This window comes from Cannabis sativa, chromosome 6, assembly GCF_029168945.1.
Source record: "Cannabis sativa cultivar Pink pepper isolate KNU-18-1 chromosome 6, ASM2916894v1, whole genome shotgun sequence".
NCBI classification, from domain to species: Eukaryota; Viridiplantae; Streptophyta; class Magnoliopsida; order Rosales; family Cannabaceae; genus Cannabis; species Cannabis sativa.
In genome coordinates, this window is record NC_083606.1 from 69,412,525 (window position 1) to 69,431,408 (window position 18,884).

At 34.5% G+C, this 18,884-nt stretch overlaps 3 protein-coding genes and 1 non-coding gene across 19 annotated transcripts; all 4 read right to left on the minus strand.

Moving 5' to 3' along the window:
- Positions 1-4,029: 4,029 nt before the first annotated feature.
- LOC115695482 (protein MEI2-like 4) lies at positions 4,030-5,314 on the minus strand. The gene is made up of 3 exons (XM_030622546.2): positions 4,920-5,314; positions 4,688-4,810; positions 4,030-4,600 (listed from the first exon to the last, which is right to left on the minus strand). The coding sequence occupies exons 1-3, from the start codon at positions 5,312-5,314 to the stop codon at positions 4,444-4,446; spliced, it is 675 nt and encodes a 224-aa protein (XP_030478406.2). The 3' UTR covers positions 4,030-4,443.
- Positions 5,315-8,898: 3,584 nt separating this feature from the next.
- On the minus strand, positions 8,899-14,241 carry LOC115725381 (THO complex subunit 5B). 13 transcript variants are annotated; one of them, XR_009688495.1, is made up of 5 exons: positions 13,750-14,200; positions 11,555-13,131; positions 10,690-10,743; positions 10,392-10,421; positions 8,899-9,483 (listed from the first exon to the last, which is right to left on the minus strand). XR_009688495.1 is itself a non-coding variant. In XM_030654884.2 (3 exons), exon 3 carries the CDS (start codon positions 13,086-13,088, stop codon positions 11,616-11,618), a length of 1,473 nt encoding a protein of 490 aa, XP_030510744.2. In that variant the 5' UTR covers positions 13,089-13,134; positions 13,750-13,830; positions 13,966-14,241; the 3' UTR covers positions 11,352-11,615. The 13 variants fall into 13 exon arrangements, 2 of the variants coding, with proteins under 2 accessions (XP_030510744.2, XP_030510742.2); XR_009688492.1 differs by having other exon boundaries at positions 10,690-10,746; XR_009688496.1 differs by lacking the exon at positions 10,392-10,421.
- Positions 13,954-14,056, minus strand: LOC115696114 (U6 spliceosomal RNA). Its single transcript, XR_004007709.1, has one exon. It is a non-coding gene; the product is annotated as a U6 spliceosomal RNA (small nuclear RNA).
- A 400-nt stretch (positions 14,242-14,641) lies between the features above and the next one.
- Positions 14,642-18,608, minus strand: LOC115724961 (THO complex subunit 5A). Of its 4 annotated transcripts, none has more exons than XM_030654345.2 (2): positions 18,488-18,608; positions 14,642-17,439 (listed from the first exon to the last, which is right to left on the minus strand). In XM_030654345.2, exon 2 carries the CDS (start codon positions 17,404-17,406, stop codon positions 14,968-14,970), a length of 2,439 nt encoding a protein of 812 aa, XP_030510205.2. In that variant the 5' UTR covers positions 17,407-17,439; positions 18,488-18,608; the 3' UTR covers positions 14,642-14,967. The 4 variants fall into 4 exon arrangements, with proteins under 4 accessions (XP_030510205.2, XP_030510206.2, XP_030510207.2 ...); XM_030654346.2 differs by having other exon boundaries at positions 14,642-17,435; positions 18,488-18,603; XM_030654347.2 differs by having other exon boundaries at positions 18,332-18,549.
- Positions 18,609-18,884: the final 276 nt, after the last annotated feature.

The following is an 18,884-nucleotide window of genomic DNA, read 5'->3' on the forward strand; positions in this document are numbered from 1 at the left end:
CAAGACCACCCGACTGAAGAAATAGCGGTCTGTGGTCCGAGTTACTAGTATGAACCGAGCAGAGGATAGCTCTCGGGAAAAGGTCAACCCAAGCACCATTGGCTAATCCTTTGTCAAGGGCAGATTTTACATGTCCTCGACCAGAACGATGATTATCCCAGGTCATTTTTTCTCCTTGGATGGCCAAGTTGATAAGACCACGGGAGTCTAAAAGATTCGAGATAAACGGGATAAAGGGGTCCCTTCCCGAGGACCCTTCTCTTTCAGAATCACTAAGAACAAAATTCAAATCCCCCAAAATAAACCAAGGACCCCCAAATCTATCCCCCAATTTAACAAAATCATTCCAAAAATTTTTCTTAGCATGCAAATAAGGGGGGCCATAAACACAAGAGAGTAACCACGGGTGGGTAGGAGGGTCCGAATACACTAATCCAGAGATATGATTGCTCGAGCAGGATATACATTCAAAATTAAAACCTGACTTCCAAGCCAAAATAATACCGCCAGCAGAACCAGTAGGCGCCATACAAATATTAAAGTAAAAATGGAGGGACTTTAGAGTACGTACCAGAGGCTTGGGGTCCACTTTTAACTCAGACAGGAAAACAAACTCCGGAGACCGCGCTGCTATCAGGGACTTCAGTTCCAGAACTGTAGAGGTCTGCCCCAACCCTCTGCAGTTCCAAGCAATGCCTCTCATGGCTCCTGTGGAGGAGATTCGACATTCTCCTCCACAGGGTTTCGAGAGTACGCAGACACACTGGAACCAGAATCTTCAATAACAAAAGAACCTATCAGCGGATTCTTCATAATTCCGGACCGGCTCGGAGAGGTAGAAGAATTCTCAGAAGGCTCCTCCGACACCATATTGGGTTCATTATCATTATGAATAGTGTCCCAAGGGAAGTCACGGATGACGCCAGGATATCTTCGGTGAAGTTTGTGCGGCCTAGAACAGAGAGAGGCAGAAGCTTCAAATTTTCTTTTTTTGAACGGCGTGGTCCTCTCATTCACGTCCGAGGAAGTCGGGACACCAATGTCTCCTCCAATCTTACGGATTTCATACAAGTCCAACTTCCCAAAGTGTTTCAAATCATGAAGTAAATTTTCTTGGCCTTGAAAAAATTGAGATAGAGCCAAGTCCTCGTCAGAATGTATTTTTGCTACACAAGCATCCTCGGGGGGAGTAGAAGGAAGCAAGTTGGTGGGTCGCCCAAGTAGCCCGACCCCTTGCCTACCATTAAGGTCCTGCCCACAAAGAGAGGAATTATTTCCTCTTGTGTTCCCACGGTCACCACCTTGAGTTAGCCTAGCCATGCCCATTACTTCCTCAGGCCCAGAAATAATAAGGTGAGCCGGCCCAGATATATCTTTTCTAAGAGAAGACAGCCTAAAATTGGGAGAGTCTTGACCAATTAACCCCGGCCCACTCATAGCTAGCGGCCCACTCCCTTTTTCCATATCATTAACAACAGAAACCGCCACGTCAGCAATTCCAAAAGGCCCACTTTTTAATTCCACATCCGGCCCAGCAGAAATAGGCCCAATATCCAATTCCTTATTTCCAACGTTAATAACATTTGAATTCTTATTAATAACCGCCTTTGACCTTATAATTGACCGGTCTCTCTCTTCATTCATCAAAATAGGCATACAACCAGATGCCTTTTCCTTGCCCAGACGTTCTGAGACACCTCCCACACCCGAAGTAGAAACAACTCTCACAGAGCTATTCGTACTGATCTTGGGATGCCACTCCATGCGCGCAGGCTTCTCGGGGTTGCCAACAGCCCGAGTTGTCCCCATCGCCGGTCGCCTCGGACGACGCCTGAGAGAAATTTCTTTACCCTTCAGATCTTCCACTCCCTCAGCCGCTGGCGCCGGTAGCAGAGGACAATAATCAACATTCTTCCCCAGTGCCTCCGAGATCAAACCACGAGTAGCAGTCGAATTAGGTCCCGAGAAAACATCCAGATACGAGGAGGAGATAGAAAGCCAAGGGCCGTACATCGGAGATTGTTTTCCCTCATGATTGGTAACCATTACCGGAGAAGTTAACTTGCATCCCTTTCTTTGATGACCTAAACAACCACAAAAGTAACAGAAAATTCCTATTTTTTCAAACTTGACTTGAACCCATTTCTTAGATCCTGATGCCAACTCAAAGAAACATCCAGCAAAAAGAGGCTTGCTGAAATCGATATCCACTTGCACTCGCAAGAAATTTCCCCACACTGCTGGTTTGTCCTCCTCAAGCTCAACCTTTACCACCTTTCCTACTAAACCTCCCAACAAGTTTCCGTTCGCATTTGAAAAATATTCTTGGGGAAGATTATGAAGTTGGATCCAAACACGGAGGAGCTTAAACACCACCGGACCTGTAATAGTCGGAGTCCACTCTTGGAGAAGAAGAGTGTACCCACGGATGCACCATGGGCCATTAACCAATGCCCAGTCCTTGTCCTCGCCCTTGTCAAAGCTAAACCTGAAGACGTTGGATGATTTCGAAACTTCCAACACTGCCACCACAGCAACCGGCTTCTTCCACACTCTGACCACAAAATCCAACACAGAGGACTCCTCCACAACCATGGGAGCAACAACTTTACCATAAAGACAGCAGGATGATAGTGCCTTCAGAGATGAGACACTCGGAGACAACTTGACCAAAGTTTCAAGACAGGAGTAACATTTGCCTTTTAGAGGAGATTTAGTGACATTCATTGCCTCCATAACTACCCGACAGGAAACCGACAAAGAGAGCAAAGGAGCCTTCAATGAATCTCACCAACCCACACCACACTCAGTAAAGCAAAGGCCGAAAAAAAGGTCAACCAAGCAACACAACACAAACCTCTACCCACACACTTTCCTACACAGACAAAAAGTGAGAACAGGAAAAACTATAAGTCAACACTTAACCAACAGCTGATAAGGCCATGAGAAAACACTCACAAACTCACTCACTCACTCACTCTCTCTCTCTCACTCTCCCTCTCACTCTCCCTCTCACTCACCCTCTCACTCACTCACTCACTCTCTCTCTCTCAGTCATAACTTAACATTTTCTCAAAAAAAAAAAAACATAGCTATAGATATATTTTTTAATTTGCATACTCAAATTACACACTATAAAGTGCAATTAATCTCAATCCTAATCTTTGAAATTTGAGTGTGCAAATTAAAATTGTATATACATCTATCATTAGTGATAGTTCATTTCATGTGGTGATGAGTTCAAAAAAAAAAGTTTGCTAATTGGGGATTAGTACTTTCTATATTGCTATTAGGTCCTCCTCCGAATAAGGTGTCCAACATTATTTTGATGACAACGCAACGAATGATGAGAACCATCTCTTGGAGGACAAAAGCTCACAGGTAGAAACTCTTCCATTTCACATCCAAACTTGGATTGAGCAAAACGTTCTACTAATGCATCTTTACCCTGTATAATATATATATATATAAAATAATTAGTTAATATATTAATCATAAACAAAGTAAAATACTAAAATGTAGAATAATATCTTATTTAGATTTCATCCTTTATGTAATCTTACATAAAATCAGTCAATCTTTGTTTTGCTGATGATTTAATTATTTTTTAAAATTTTATATTTCTAATTAATTACGATGAAAAATATTTTTTCTTCGAAATATTTTAGAGTTTCTTTGAGACTTACCAAATGGAAGGAAGCTTGCATATTTTGACTAGTAGACAATTTGTCTTTCGCAAGAAGAGCTCAACTAATTCAATCGTTTTCTTTTGTCTCAGAATGGGATTAAAGAGATCGATAACCTCTGTAGGAATTTTTTTGGGGGTGCTGAGAAAATTTTAGCAAGCTTCATTACACTTCTTGGGATTTGGGAGCAAGTGTGCCTTTCTCTTCCTAAGAACTACAATGGTATTGGCTTCAGAAAAGGAAGTAAATGGAATAAGGCAAGCTATCTCAACTAATCAAGATTTTTTTTGGGTTAAATGGGTTAATGACATTTACTTAAAAGGGCCATCTTTTTAGAATTATAGAAAACTTGTCAAGTTAGGTTGCTATATATAACACCTTATTGCACAAAGAGAAGGTGAATTAATTGTTGCAAAGCATAGATTTATATTTTGGCAAGCAGTGAATATTCTTGTATTGGGTTAGACCCTACAACATTTTGGGGGCAACCGAAAGGTCGCTTTTAATAGTACTGAAAATCGCGCCTAATGTAAATTAAGGGCGGCCTGTCCTGTTTGGCTGCTCGTTTTGAGAGTAGTGTCATGTTGTAATCTTGTTTTTTTGTGATGAATGAAACTTTTTTTCTTCATAAGAAAATTAGGAAAAATGTATTTTTCAAAAAACAAATTTAAATATGCCTTAGAAGATGCATATATCCCTTTTATATTTATAAAATAATAAGATTTATGATACTATATATTATAATCTTTTATACAAATTAATTAAGACTTACCTGAATAGTAGCTGGAGCAATTTGTCGAATTTTCTTGGATTGAAAATAATCCCATTTTTGATTATCTTTAGCTTTCCAAAACTTAGAAGCTGCTCTTGGATTAGTAAAATTAACAAAGGCATATCCTTTGTTAAAATGAGTTCTGATAAGTAAGACAAAAAACACATATATATTATTACAACATTAAAACACTCATTACACAAAAAATTAACCTTATGAATTAAGTTACCTAAAATCCATTGGTAAATATAGAAAATCAAAAGCTGACTTATTATTATTAGGTCCCTTTTCTAGTTGATCATGATTTTCACTTTCACAGTAATCATCCATAAAATCCAACAACATTTTCCTCCTGAAAAATTAATCAAAACCCATTATTCATTATATCATCAAATAATATAATAAACTAAACTATATATAAATAATTAAAAGCCAAACAAAGAAAGAGAGTATAGTCTTACGTATATTTACAAGGAATGTTACGAATCATAAGAGTAGTAACATTAAAACCATCACCACTAGAGTGATTATTATGTTTGGGTTTACATAATACTCTGTTGTTTCTAGGGCCATAATTACTGTTACCGTTACCGTTACGAATGGAATGGTTTGATTTTGGAGTTGTAGTCGTTGAAGGATGTTTGGGCAGTTTCTTATTTCTGGGGCCACAAGCAATGTTTTTGAAAATACTTTTGTCATTATTTTCAGCTCTATTTTTGGGCACCCATTGCATTGATGATATTGGGTTTGAGTATTGTTGATGATCAGAAGAAGAAGAAGAAAATGGGATTGTGGGTATGAAAATAGGAGCATTTGGGTTTAGTTTAGTAGTAGAAGTAGTAGTACTGTTTGTCATGGTAGTTGTTGGGAAGAATGATATTCAATATTGATAGAGAAAAACAAAGTTGAGAATGGAATAGAAATAGGGTGTTTATATATTTATATATACATGTTATATACATAGACAGACAGTAAGCAGGCATTAATAGTTTTTTTTTTAATAAAAAAAAAAAGAAAATCTGATAGAAACTCAAAAGTATATGTGATGGGACATGATGTGCTTTTTTCTTAGGGTAGCTTCGAGAGTGAGAAATAACATGATGTAATAATATAAGACATACAAGATTTTGGAGGCTATAAATTTTGTTTTCTTTGGGATTCATATACCTACAATAATAGGGATAATTATGTTCTTTTGTAAATTAAAAATATATAGTAATATTTAGCATTGAAATTTGCTTTCACATTTGAGAGGATAGTCCTGATTATAATATCTTATTACAATTTCTTAGTTAATTTTTACATTGGAAACTACATTCGGAATATTTTTTTACAGTTGTATTGGTTACATTTACAATATTATCTATGTAAATTTTTAAAAAATTTCAAATAATTTACAATACCGAAAAATATAGTTTTTGACATTTCAATTTATTACACTTGTTCAAAAAACTTCATACTTATTTTCGAAACAATAAATTATTAAAAAAAAAATCAAAAGTACGGGAATAATGTTGTACAATAAAAAATACCATAATTTTTATTTTAAAAAAATTCCAATATATGTTTTTAGATAAAAAAAATTAATTAAGAAATTATAATAATAACACTACTCAACAAACATGTAATACTAAATATTTATATTTCTATTTATATATATACATCTTTTAATATAGTTTTTTTAACTAAACTAATTTCGGACTTCTTCATTCAAAACATTATTCATTGCATTTTTACTCTCTAAAAACACAATTAATGTACATATATCCTAAAAAGGAAATTACATTAGAACTCTTCTCACTAATAAATGCAAGAAACCCATACATAAATGTATGATAATTAATAGTGTGATTTAATCCAGGAGTTGATAGATAAACTTCTCTCCTCTTTGCATGCATACTTACTTAATTAGTAGTACGTAGCCATATTTAGGTAAATGAAAAAATTAACATTAATTGTAAACTTTAAATCAAGAACATCATCAGTTGCACGTGCTATCACAATGATATTAAATCCTTACATATTATGATTATTTTCAATGCATAATGTATAATTTGTGTCCAATCTAGTGTTGGATTTGGCTCAAAAGTCAACTTGTTTTGTAGTTGTAAAGATACGGTTCAACTTTCAAGAGTTTTTAAGACTTGTTATTCGTCACATTTATCAAGAAACATGCTCTCTCATTTATTATATTTGCTTGGAAGATGAACTACCTCATTTATTACGTATTGTTGGTAGTTGAGATTTTTCTTCTATAAATATTGAGCTCTTAGAAGAGGTTTTGTATTTTAATGAAAATCATCAATTCGGGTACAACTTTGTACAATCGAATTCATTGGGAAATTCGAGAGAGAGAGAGAGAGAGAGAGAGAGAGAGAGAGAGAGAGAGAGAGAGAGAGAGAGAGAAAGAGCATCTATATATCTAGACTTTGGAAAACACTTGAGAGATATTATTAGTAAAAAATCTAAATCTGTATTTTGTATATTTCCTACTCAGATTAATAATATCAGTTGTCTCTCATGGAGTAAGTGAATTTCCAAACTACGTAATTTTGTGTTTTATTGTTTACTGTTTTGATATATATATTTCACTATTTATTGTTTCTACACACAACAAATTGGTATCAAATCCAAATATAGCGATATTATATATCAAATCGAAGCTCTCGACAAGACGAATCCAACGCCGCAAGAATCACCTCAATCAGAGGTCCGACACACTGCCAGTAACCGTTAGATTGTTGATGCCAACAATTGAGTTAACTCAGTCAAAAATGGCAATATAGACCACAATATCATCCAAGTACACCACTATGAACTTATCTAAGTCTTCATGGAAGATTTCATCATGAGTGTACAGAATGTGGCTGGCACATTTGTCAATCCAAACCGCATGACGCAAAACTCAAATGCCACATACCGAGTAACACAAGTCGTCTTTGGTTCATCCCCTTCTGCGATCCGAACCTGGTTAGTAGCTTGATCTCAAATCTAACTTCGTGAAGTATTCCCACTTAGCTAGTCAAATAAATCAGCGATCAAAGGAATGGGGTATCTGTTGCGCACAATCACTTTGTTAAGGGCGCGATACTCTATGCATAGTCTCAAGTAGGGGTGTACGTCAGTCAGTTTGGTCGGTTTATGCTATATTTTTATTCAACCCAATGTGAAAATCGGATTACAAAAATTTAAGTACAACTCACCCAATTAAGAAAAAGAAAATAGTAACCTGCTCAACGAAATTTGTCGGTTTAGTCGGGTTAAGTCGTTCAAACCCACCACCAATATTTTTTAATTTTTTTTATTTTTACATACAAATATTGTATTTTAATTAAATGTAATAATGAGACAAACATATATAAATTGAATTTGATGGCACATGATCTGCTTTTTTGTTAGGGTAGCTTCATGAGTGAGAAACTTAGATTTTGTAATAACTTTACTGAAAATAACATGGTGTAATAATATGACATACAAAATTAATTTGAAGGCTATAAATTTTGTTTTCTTTGGGATTCATATACCTACAATAATAGGGATAATTATTTTCTTTTGTTAATTAGAAATATGTAGTAACATTTAATATTGAAATTTGCTTTAAGAGGATTCTGGTAATTATAACATTTTATTATAATCTCTTAGTTAATTTTTGTGTTGGAAATTACATGTATGAATATTTTTTTTCTTATCGGTATTCGTTATACTTGCAATATTATCTGTGTGAATTTTTAAAAAATGTCAAATAATTTACTGTCTAAAAAAATAGAATTTTTGACATTCCAATTTAACATGTGTGTTCAAAAACTTCATACTTATTTTTGAAACTATAAATTATTAAAAAAAATGTCTAAAGTTTACGAGAATAATATTGTAACAATAAAAAATGCCGTAAATTTTTTTTTTTAAAAAAAATTCAATATATATTTTTAGACAAACGAAAATTAATTAAAAAATTGTAATAAGTAACACTAGTAAAAACACAATTAATGTACATATATATATCCTAAAAAGGAAATTACATAAAAACTCTTCTCACTAATAAATGCAGGGAACCCAACATAAATATACAATAATTAATAGTGCGATTTTCCTTAAATGTTATAAGAATCCTCAAGTTGATAGATAATACTTAATTAGTAGTACGTACGTAGCCATATTTAGGTAATTAAAAAAAAATTAACATTAATTGTAAACTTAAAATAAAGAACATCATCAGTAGCACGAGTTATCCAATGATATATTTTTTTTTTTTTGAAAATAATTATCCAATGATATTAATTCCTTACATATTATGACTATTTCCAATGCATAATATATAATTTGTGTTGAATCTATTGTTGGGTTTGGCTCAAAATGTCTTGAAGTTGCAAAGATATGATTCAACTTTCAAGAGTTTTAGAACTTACTGTTTACCACATTTATCAAGAAGCATGCTCTCTCTTTTATTATATTTGGTTGGAAAATGAACTACCTCATTTATTACATATAGTTTTTTATTTTATTTAAGTGTTTATATATTATAATCATGTTTTATTTGGGACTCGAATCCAGGACCTCCAACACACACCCACCTATGGCCACTTGAGCTAGTCTCAAATGATTTTTTTATTACATATGGTTGGTAGTTGAGGTTTTCCTTCTATAAATATTGAGCACTTAAAAGAGCATTGTATCTTAATGAAAAGCGGGTACACTTTTCTTAGGACTTCATTACCTAAACTGAGAAGAAGAGCACTATGTGCTTTAGTTTCAATCTCCTTCTTCTTCTTCTCATCTTCAATCTCCTTAAGACTCTCTTCATTAATTGTTTATGAAATTCCATTGTGGACAAGCAATGCCTTCATCTTGACCCTTCATAATCCAAAATCATTTGTTCCATTGAACTTGTTAATCTCAAATCTTGTTGCAGCCATCTTCTTGATGTCTTCAAATCTAAATCTTGATTGAGTTAATCCCTTGCTCTAACACCACTTGTTGTGATCGATTATCACCTTTAACAATCAAGTTTGAATGCTCAAAGATGAGCTGCACATGGACAACATCAACAAGAAGAAATGCAACAGCAAAAACCAGCTAGACAAAGAGATTGAACAATGTTTGATTTTATTGGTGAATGGAATTCATTACATTGAGAGAGAAAGAGAGAATTAAATCTGTACAAGGTTGTATTTGAAATGAATTGAACTCTATCTATTTATACCATTCGAACTAAAAACAGAAAGGTATAGCTTGTAACTAACCAAGACAGTTAATTAGGAGTGTGCAGAAAATCATCCATTCTAATTACAACCGACCGATCCAGTCCCAATCGATTCAATAGAATCGGATATCCAATTATAATTAGATCGAATCAGATCGGTTGTTGGATAGGACATCCGATCCGATGGATAACCGACCAAATCGATCCAATTATCATCCAATTATATTTATATATTTTTAAAATATATTTATAATTTTAAAAATATATATTAATTGATTTAATATACATGTAACACATGAGATTAAAAAAACCTTAGATCTAAAATATTAATTCTCATCTTCCTAAACGCTTATAAAATTATCAATGCATATTGAATAAATTTTATTTTTATTGGTTTCATTATGAGATCATGAGAATTAGGTTTAATTAAACTAAAAATTATTATGTATGTTGGATTATTAAGTTTATGTACTAAACCATGCTCCCCAGACTTTGGTATCTGCCAAATCATGTCCCTTGAATTTTGATATGTACTAAATCATGCCTCCTAAACTTTCATCCATGTTAGATTTTTTTTTTTTTATTAAAATTAAACAAAAATCCTTAAATCCAACAATCTCAATAATTTATGGAGCATTTTTAACGAGCTTAAAAGTTCAGGAGGCATAACAGTAATTCTAGCTAAAACAAAATTCAAAAACATCGACAGAAAATAAGAGAGGAATAAACCAACCTTAATCAAGATTGTGTCACCTCGGAAGAGCTGGAGTATTTATTTCCGAAAATAAAGAGAATACACAAAAAGCTCATTATATTTTGCCTTAAAACAGTTATGAATAATAAAAAATCACATACGCAAAAATGTATAGGAAATGAAATAGATCAAGGTGGAATATTAGCATGTTTGATGGGATCATTCATGAGGCAAGGAGCTTCTCATATATAGATATTATCAAGAACACTATTAACATAATCTAAAACAAACTATACCAGAAATATTTAGAACAAAGGTAAATAATATAAAAACTTACAATATGATTTGAGGAAGGAAGCATATGGGGAAACAAACAAGATATGATAAGAACCTGCTGCAAAATATTCAAACCAATAGCAAAATCTTCAAACAGTAGCTAGAAACAGTAGTAACAATTGAACAGTAGTAATGGAATAGAATTAGGGTCCGTTTGGTACGCCGTATTATACCGTATTGTATTATATAATATTATATTGAATTGTATTTCATGCAATATTTTTATGTAAAATTATATGTGATATTAACTTGTACGGACACATAAATATATAATATTTTAGCATAAATTAAAGTTTAACATTAACATAGTATAATATAAAAACATAATATATAATCTAATTTAATATAATAGAATAAAATACATTACGACCTAATACAACCAAACGAGCCAAGAGTAGGGAACTCTCCAATATATATATTATATACTAACCTGTTTTCACTCACAAGCACCCCCAATACATTGACCCTTTTCATTTATTCTCTTATTCTATATTCTATTAACTTGGGCCTAACAAGATAGCACCACTTTCATTGAATTTTCAACTTGGTATAAAAGAAATGTTTGGCCATAATACACATTTTTCTTTTAAGTACTACTTAAGCAGCCAAGAGGGTGATCAAATTCTGAAATTGACTGTAAAAGCGATAAAAAAGCCAGAAAGCTCTGTAAATACTATTGTTCCATATATTGGCCCTGAAAGCAATGAACAGCTCCTTCTTATAATAAGTCCCAACTAGGATCCTCAAATAATGACAGCAACAATACATTAAGATCGAGAGAAATTTTAGAATAAAACATTATGGAAGTAACTAGTCGATCTAGTATTTGATATTGTATGAAGGAAATGATAAGAACAAAGTGATACCTCAACTCTCCCTAGAGCAAAATCTCAGTTATAATTAATCCATCTCATTCCTTGTCCATTCTTATATAAGCTGCATAAGTGGATCAAGACCATTTATCCGAGAGCGGATTCTTTGAATTACTGCAGCCACACGATTCTGATGGCCGGATGTGGAAAGGTCAGATTTAACTGCATCACCTTTAGCAACATCACTGCTTGGAAATCCATGTTGAGTAAGCAAAGGTGATAGCTCAGGCAATAAGTCAATTCCTGCTAAATGCTGCGCCCATTTGTATGGACGAGAATTTCTCTTTTCATCAAATACAAGAGAATCACCAACAAGAAGTTTGGCTGATTGGTGGGGAAGCTCAAGGCCAGTGTCATCAGGGAATAAGTTGCACAATATGTTATTCTCAGGCCCTTCATGGGATCCTTCTATTCCAGCACATACGACGTTCAACTTCAACAAATACTCAAATTCAATGGTGACAAGTTTTGTAGACTTAGGAGCAGAAACCTCATCGTCATCATCATATACATGAAGCACCACTTTTAGGGGGTGAACTTGATGTTCTATCTGTTCAAGGTTGTCCTTGGCTGAAATTCTCCTTGTTCGTTTTCTCCTTCTCTGGCCATCTTCTTTCTCATCAGCTGCATCATCCTCCATTCCAGAATTCTCCAGATTAGTGCAAATTCCAGTGTCAACATTAGCTTGTTGGTGAGCTAAAGTCTGTGCATCCTTCAGGCTTCCAAGTATCTCTAAATCAACTTGTTCACCGAATGCTTCTTTCTGGGCCAGCAACTGTGAGTAAAGCACGTAGAGAGGAGGTGGAAGCAAATCTACCGATTGCTGCTGCTTCAGCTTCTTTGTATGCAGCACCCCTAATAGGTTTTGTACTGGCATTGATGCTTTCTTCAGAGATTTGAGGTGTGATGGAAGACTAGACAAGAACTTTTTACGATTCACAATGGTCTCTGAAAGACTTTTCTTCTGCTGTTCAAGTTTTTCACGAAGTTTGCATAGCTCTTTGCGCTGCAAAAGTTCTAAATCGAGCCTCTTCAACAAGAGATTGTGTGCAGGATCATTTCTCAGTACAGAATTTGGAATCTCTTTTGGTGCATCACGAAGAAACTCTTCCTCAGGCACAAGCTCAATATCAGGGTATTTTGATTTGAAGTCTTTGCAAGCTTTTATGGCTTTAATATAGTAACCCTTCTCGTACATTAGACTGTGAAGCTGCAGGGTTGCGAAATCCACTGGGCCCTTCGCATTTTCTGTCTCCACTTTCACGCGATCCTCTTGAAGCAAGATAGAACGATTTGCCTGGCGAAGTGTGACAAAGTGTATGAACATCTGAGTGACTAGTTCTCTGAGCTCAGTTTTGGGTTTTCCCTCTTTCTTAATAGAAAGCATTTTGGTAATTATGTCCTCAACCGAAGCCTTGCTCTCTTGAAGCAATTCATACGGTGAATCGTCAACCTTGCGTGCAGGCTCTGTGTGAACATCTTCTTCGACCAGCATACCCTCCTGGACCTCACCATCTTCAATTTTCATCTCCTTCAACCAGTTCTTTAGGTTTCTCAGTTCCTACTCAATCCTGCTAGTATAATTAAACAATTAAGAATGATCATAATCAAAACACAATTCGAAAAACTTGATTTGAGGAGCCAAAATTAGGCAAGATAAGCCTACACCTAATCCACAAGAACCAAGAAGATGAACCACAAAAAAAAGCTATATCAAAGTGAAAGTGACAAACAGTTTAATCAACTCAGAGTGAACAATACCTTTTCTATAAGATAAGTCTCCGTTTTTTCTTTTAATATGCATACACCAAAAATCATATACATATAAAATATATAGATATATAAATATCACAACATATATGTTCATACTTGTATCATTACTTTAGTATCAATTTTAACAATGTCCACAGAAGTAAACTGAAACTTGAATGCAAATTCATTAACAAAATAGTATATCTATTTGCTTAGAGATTTCACAAGTTGAATATATCAGTCCATGTAAAATTCAGCTAGACATTTCAACAAACAGCTTATAAGCAATTTACTATATATTATTAGGTCATCGTGCAGCTTGGTTCACCAAATCAAAATCCTCACAAACCCCATAAAGCATAGAATAGTAATTAACTGTACTAGCTAAAAGAAATTCAAAGACATCGAGAGAAAATGAGAGTGGAATAAAACCAAACCTCAATGAAGATAATAATGTCACCGCCGAAGAGCTTGAGTAATTTTTTCGCTAAATTACTGCCTTAAAAGAGAAAAAAAATCTGGATCGAACAATGATAAACCAAAAGTTAAATCAACAGAATCTCAGAACCATAATCACTGGACAAAGAAAGTTAATCAAGTCAGAGAGAATTTGCAGGAGCGTTTGGGTGAGAAATGAGAAAAAAAATTTGGACCATTTCTCGATTTGTGCGTGTCATCCTTGCGCAGGGGCCATGCTAATCTTCTCTGTATCGTTCCAATTTTATCGGATGTCCCCGAAGGGACAAGCTAAGTGTCTGAGGTAACGATATATAAACAAGTGTAACTATTGTTATCTTAGCAATGTGGGACTCGTGTCATATTTTGTACTGGGCTAAATTTTGGATACTTAGAGAGAGTTGAAAGAAGTTGAGTCCAGCCCACAGTGCATTGATACATGATATGGTTTCAATTTGTGCTTTCTCTTTCCCACTCCTCAAATTTGTTTTTTTTTTTTTTTTTTATAAAAAGAGATATTAGTTAATTTGAGAATAATAATTTGGTTTGTTTAGATATAAACGAAATAAATAGTAGAAAGTAAAAAAAAAATAGTGACATCTTAAGTCCGTTATAAAGAGTATATTATCATATAGACATAGTGTAATTCACAACTCCAATTTGATCCGCACAAGGTTACATTTTCTACAGCAAATGATATGTGCTTCTAAATCAATAGATTCAATTACAGGTTTTGAATGTTAGTTGATGCAGCCAATCAAAAAGTTTCAAGTAAAACAAAAATCTATTTTCTCACTTCAAGTGTTCAAGAGAAAATGCGTTAATTTAAAAAGGATTATAGGAAATGAAATAGAAGATGGAACAACAGTAGCATGTTCAATGGGCTCCTTCATTAAAAACAGATTATAATCCATGGGATGAAACATACAAGATTACATCACTTTCACCAAGTCTGCAACTAGGTAAAGCAACCCCAAAGAAAAGAGACTAGGATTCTAATCAATTCAGCCTATGTATAGGTAGGGACAAAATTCAGCCAAATCAATATATTTAAACACATAAATACTCAATACATAAAATAATAAGAGGATCCCAGAGCTCATTAATGGAATTCCAAACTCTTGAATTCAACAGCTTCAATCTTCTTCAGTCTTGAACTGAAAACAACACAGTAACCAAAGAAATACAGTGCTTACTTCTTAGTAAGGGTAGCCAGGAGTGCATTCCATGTCTTTCCAAGATATCATCTTTCTGCGATCTCTTCCTCTATGCGATCTCGATATAAGTTGACCATTAACAGGCTTGCACATACCTACATCAACTACAGAAATAGTCTTTCTTTTTTCAGATGAGGATATGTCATCCATGTAATAGTCAAACAACATGGCCAGACAGCGTACTTGATGAGCTAAGACATAATTTTCATGATCAGGTGGTAACAACTTCAGCATGTGGAGATTGACCTCTGCTTCTATTGCCCGAAGTTCATTATACCATTCGGAACCATCATCCTCATAAGGATTTTCTTCGAATGAAGTGTAAATGTTCAATGAGAAAAAGGGAGGTCTCAGAGGGTACTCCACACTGATATTAATCTTAGCTTCCAACTTGAAACTCTTCTTTAGGGTGTCTATGTTCCTGATCAAGACAAGAGAAAATTCCCTGATTCCATAACTAACCCATTTTCTAGTCATCTCAAAGCAATTAATGTGCCCCACATGTTCTTCTTCTGACTCAATGTATGTAGGTTCATCCAAATCACTCTCAAAGTCCAGCAAAAGATTTGCATCTTCATCGTGTTTCTTGTAACTTTGTGATTTTGGCTTGCTGATTGGAGTTAGGACGCTCTTTGAAAGTAAAGACAGCTGCCTCAAATGTTCAATATTTGACCCTTTTGATGGAGCCAATTTAATATCACTAGATGTAACTGAAGCCAAAGATGGAAGCTCCCCGTCTTCCCTGATACCCTCTAGCTCCTCCTTTGAAGTACCAGACTGTTCAACGACCTCTATAGGTTGTGTAACCTGCCCCGCATCTGATACAGATGAAGATGAAGCATGATTGTTGGGAGGGGGACCAATGGGTGAACAACCAATGAATTTGCACAGAGGAGAATGCAAGGCCCATGGAACACTTTCACAGGACAAAGCAGGCCATTTAAGCTTCATAAGTGAATCAAGCTGTTCCACAAGAGCCAGCTGACCCTTTTTCCGTGAGCGAATTCTTTGAACAACTGTCAACACACGATTCTGCTGGCGGTATATAGAAAGGTCAGATTTGACAGCATCACCTTTTGCAACATCACTGCATGGAGTTCCATGTCGAGTAAGCAAAGGTGACAGCTCAGGCAGTAAATCAATTCCTGCTAAATGCTGGGCCCATTTGTATGGGCGAGAAGTTCTCTTTTCATCAAATACAAGAGAATCACCAACAAGAAGTTTGGCTGATTGGTGGGGAAGCTCAAGGCCAGTGTCATCAGGGAATAAGTTGCTCAAGATGGTATTCTCAGGCCCTTCATGGGATCCTTCTATGCCAACACATACAACATTCAGCTTAACCAAATACTCAAACTTAATGGTGATAAGTTTTGCAGACTTGGAATCAGAAACCTCATCATCATCATATACATGAAGCACCACTTTTAGAGGGTGAACTAGATGTCCTGCCTGTTCAATGTTGTCCTTCGGTGAAATCCTCCTTGTTCGTTTTCTCCTTCTCTGTCCATCTTCTTCCTCATCAGCTGCATCATCCTCCATTCTAGAATACTCCAGATTAGAAGAAATTCCAGTGTCCACATTAGCTTGTTGGTGAGCTAAAGTTTGTGCATCCTTTACGCTACCCAGTATCTCCATATCAACTTGTTCACCAAATGCTTCTTTCTGGGCCAGCAACTGTGAGTAAAGCACATAGAGAGGAGGTGGAAGCAACTCTGCTGAGTGCTGCTGCTTCAGTTTCTTAGTATGTAGCACCCCTAATATGTTTTGTACTGGCAATGATGCTTTCTTAAGTGATTTGAGGTGTGATGGAAGACTAGACAAGAACTTTTTGCGATTAACAATGGTCTCTGAAAGACTTTTCTTCTGCTGTTCAAGTTTTTCGCGGAGTTTGCATAACTCTTTGCGCTGAAAAAGTTCAAAATCAAGCCTCTTCAACATGAGATTGTGCGCAGGATCATTTGACAATATGGATTTTTGTATATCTTCGGGTGCATCACGAAAAAACTCTTCCTCAGGAACGAGCTCAATATCAGGGTATTTTGATTTGAAGTCTTTGCAAGCTTTTATGGCTTTAATATAATGACCCTTCTCATACATCAAATTGTGAAGCTGCAAGGTTGCAAAATCCACTGGGCCCTTTGCATTTTCTGTCTCCGCCTTCACACGATCCTCTTGGAGCAAGATAGAACGATTTGCCTGGCGAAGTGTGACAAAGTGTATGAACATCTGAGTGACTAATTCTCTGAGCTCAGATTTGGGTTTTCCCTCTTTTTTAATGGAAAGCATTTTGGTAATGATATCCTCAACCGAAGTCTTGCTCTCTTGAAGCAATTCATATGGCGATTTCTCGACCTTGCTCTCTACCTCTGTGTGCAAATCTTCTTCGACCAGCATCCCCTCCTCGACCTCTCCATCTTCCATTTTCTTCTTCTACCAGTTTCTGCTTAGTCCTATCTAGTATTACGGAAAGAAAAAATGAATAAGTACAAGCACAAACCCAGTTCAATAGATTTGATTTTGATCTCAAATTCTGATTTGAGGAATAAAAATTAGCCAAGACAAGCCTACACCTGATGATCGCAATCCACAAGAACCAAGAAGATTAACCACTAAAAAAAACTAATATTATAAAAGGGAATAACACCTCAGAGTGACAGTCGCAACAGTTTTAACACAACAAAGTGAACAATATTTTCTCTGAGATATTCTCCTTTTTTTTACTTCAACAAGCATACAACTAAAACCACATACCTTTACTATACATATCATATATAGAAGTACATACATATTAACATGAACTTGAATCAAAACTCATCAACCAAATATATATCTATATTCTTTCCAGATAAATGTGTCCACGCATGTGTGTATTCATATATAAATAGCAAATAAATATGATATAGATAACACATAAATATACATTTGAAAATTAGATACACATACAACATAAACAATAGATCTCCATAACAAAATACTTATGATTATATCCTTATATGGTAAGCAATACCTGAAAACTAACTTTCCAGCTTGTCAACCAGATTTATGATCAGTAGTTAATATATACATTTGGAAGCAAATGCTGAATATATCAGTCCATGAAATGTAACTACCGCACATCAAAACATTATGCATATACCAAGAAGATACAGATTTAGGGAACTCAAACAAACAAAATTTAGTTAAGACATTTCTACAAACACAATTCACCAAAATCCCTACTAGAAAAAGGTCACCAACTCAAAAAAAAAAAAAAAATCTTTACAACCCATAAAGCCTAAAAATGTAATTTCTAGCTAAAAGGAAATTCAAAAACATCGAGAGAAAAGAAAAGAGGAATAAAGCAAACCTTAATCAAGATTGTGTGTCACCACGGAAAAATTCAAACAAAAATCAGAAAAACATATACTGAGAACGTGAAGAGTGAGTCATGAGATTCGGAATGGGAATTCTACGCAACAAATTTCAAACCCTAAACTAATTATACACAAAAGAGAGAGAGTACCTTGGGTGGGAGCAGTAATGGATTGTGGAAGAAGGGGCTGTTATGTTAAGGTAAACTAGCAGACCCTAAAAATTCAATTTTTATTGGTTTTTTAATAGGGGTTTGTAGCCGATGATACACCTATTACTAAAAGAAAAAAAAAATCACTTAAATAATTTTTAATATTTTTTTATAATTTTTTTTATATTAATTTTAATTTTATTTTTTATATTTTTAAATTATGTATATATATTTTTATTTTTTTTAAGAAAGTTTTATATAATTTTTTATTTATTTTTTTAGTATAATATTTAAAATATAATTTATTTGTATTTTATAAGTATATTTTTTAAAAATATAAATTAAAAAAAAAATAGTACAATTAAAAAAATAAATTTTATATAAAATAAAAATTATT

What these genes read in the sequence shown, in the direction of transcription:
- LOC115695482 (XM_030622546.2), bottom strand. Translation starts at nt 5,314, where the DNA reads ATGACAAACAGTACTACTACTTCTACTACTAAACTAAACCCAAATGCT. An exon ending in AACATTCCTTGTAAATATAC is followed by an intron (nt 4,811 to 4,919) that starts GTAAGACTATAC and finishes TTAATTTTTCAG; the next exon opens with GAGGAAAATGTTGTTGGATT. An exon ending in TATTTACCAATGGATTTTAG is followed by an intron (nt 4,601 to 4,687) that starts GTAACTTAATTC and finishes CTTACTTATCAG; the next exon opens with AACTCATTTTAACAAAGGAT.
- LOC115725381 (XM_030654884.2), bottom strand. Translation starts at nt 13,088, where the DNA reads ATGAAAATTGAAGATGGTGAGGTCCAGGAGGGTATGCTGGTCGAAGAA.
- LOC115724961 (XM_030654345.2), bottom strand. Translation starts at nt 17,406, where the DNA reads ATGGAAGATGGAGAGGTCGAGGAGGGGATGCTGGTCGAAGAAGATTTG.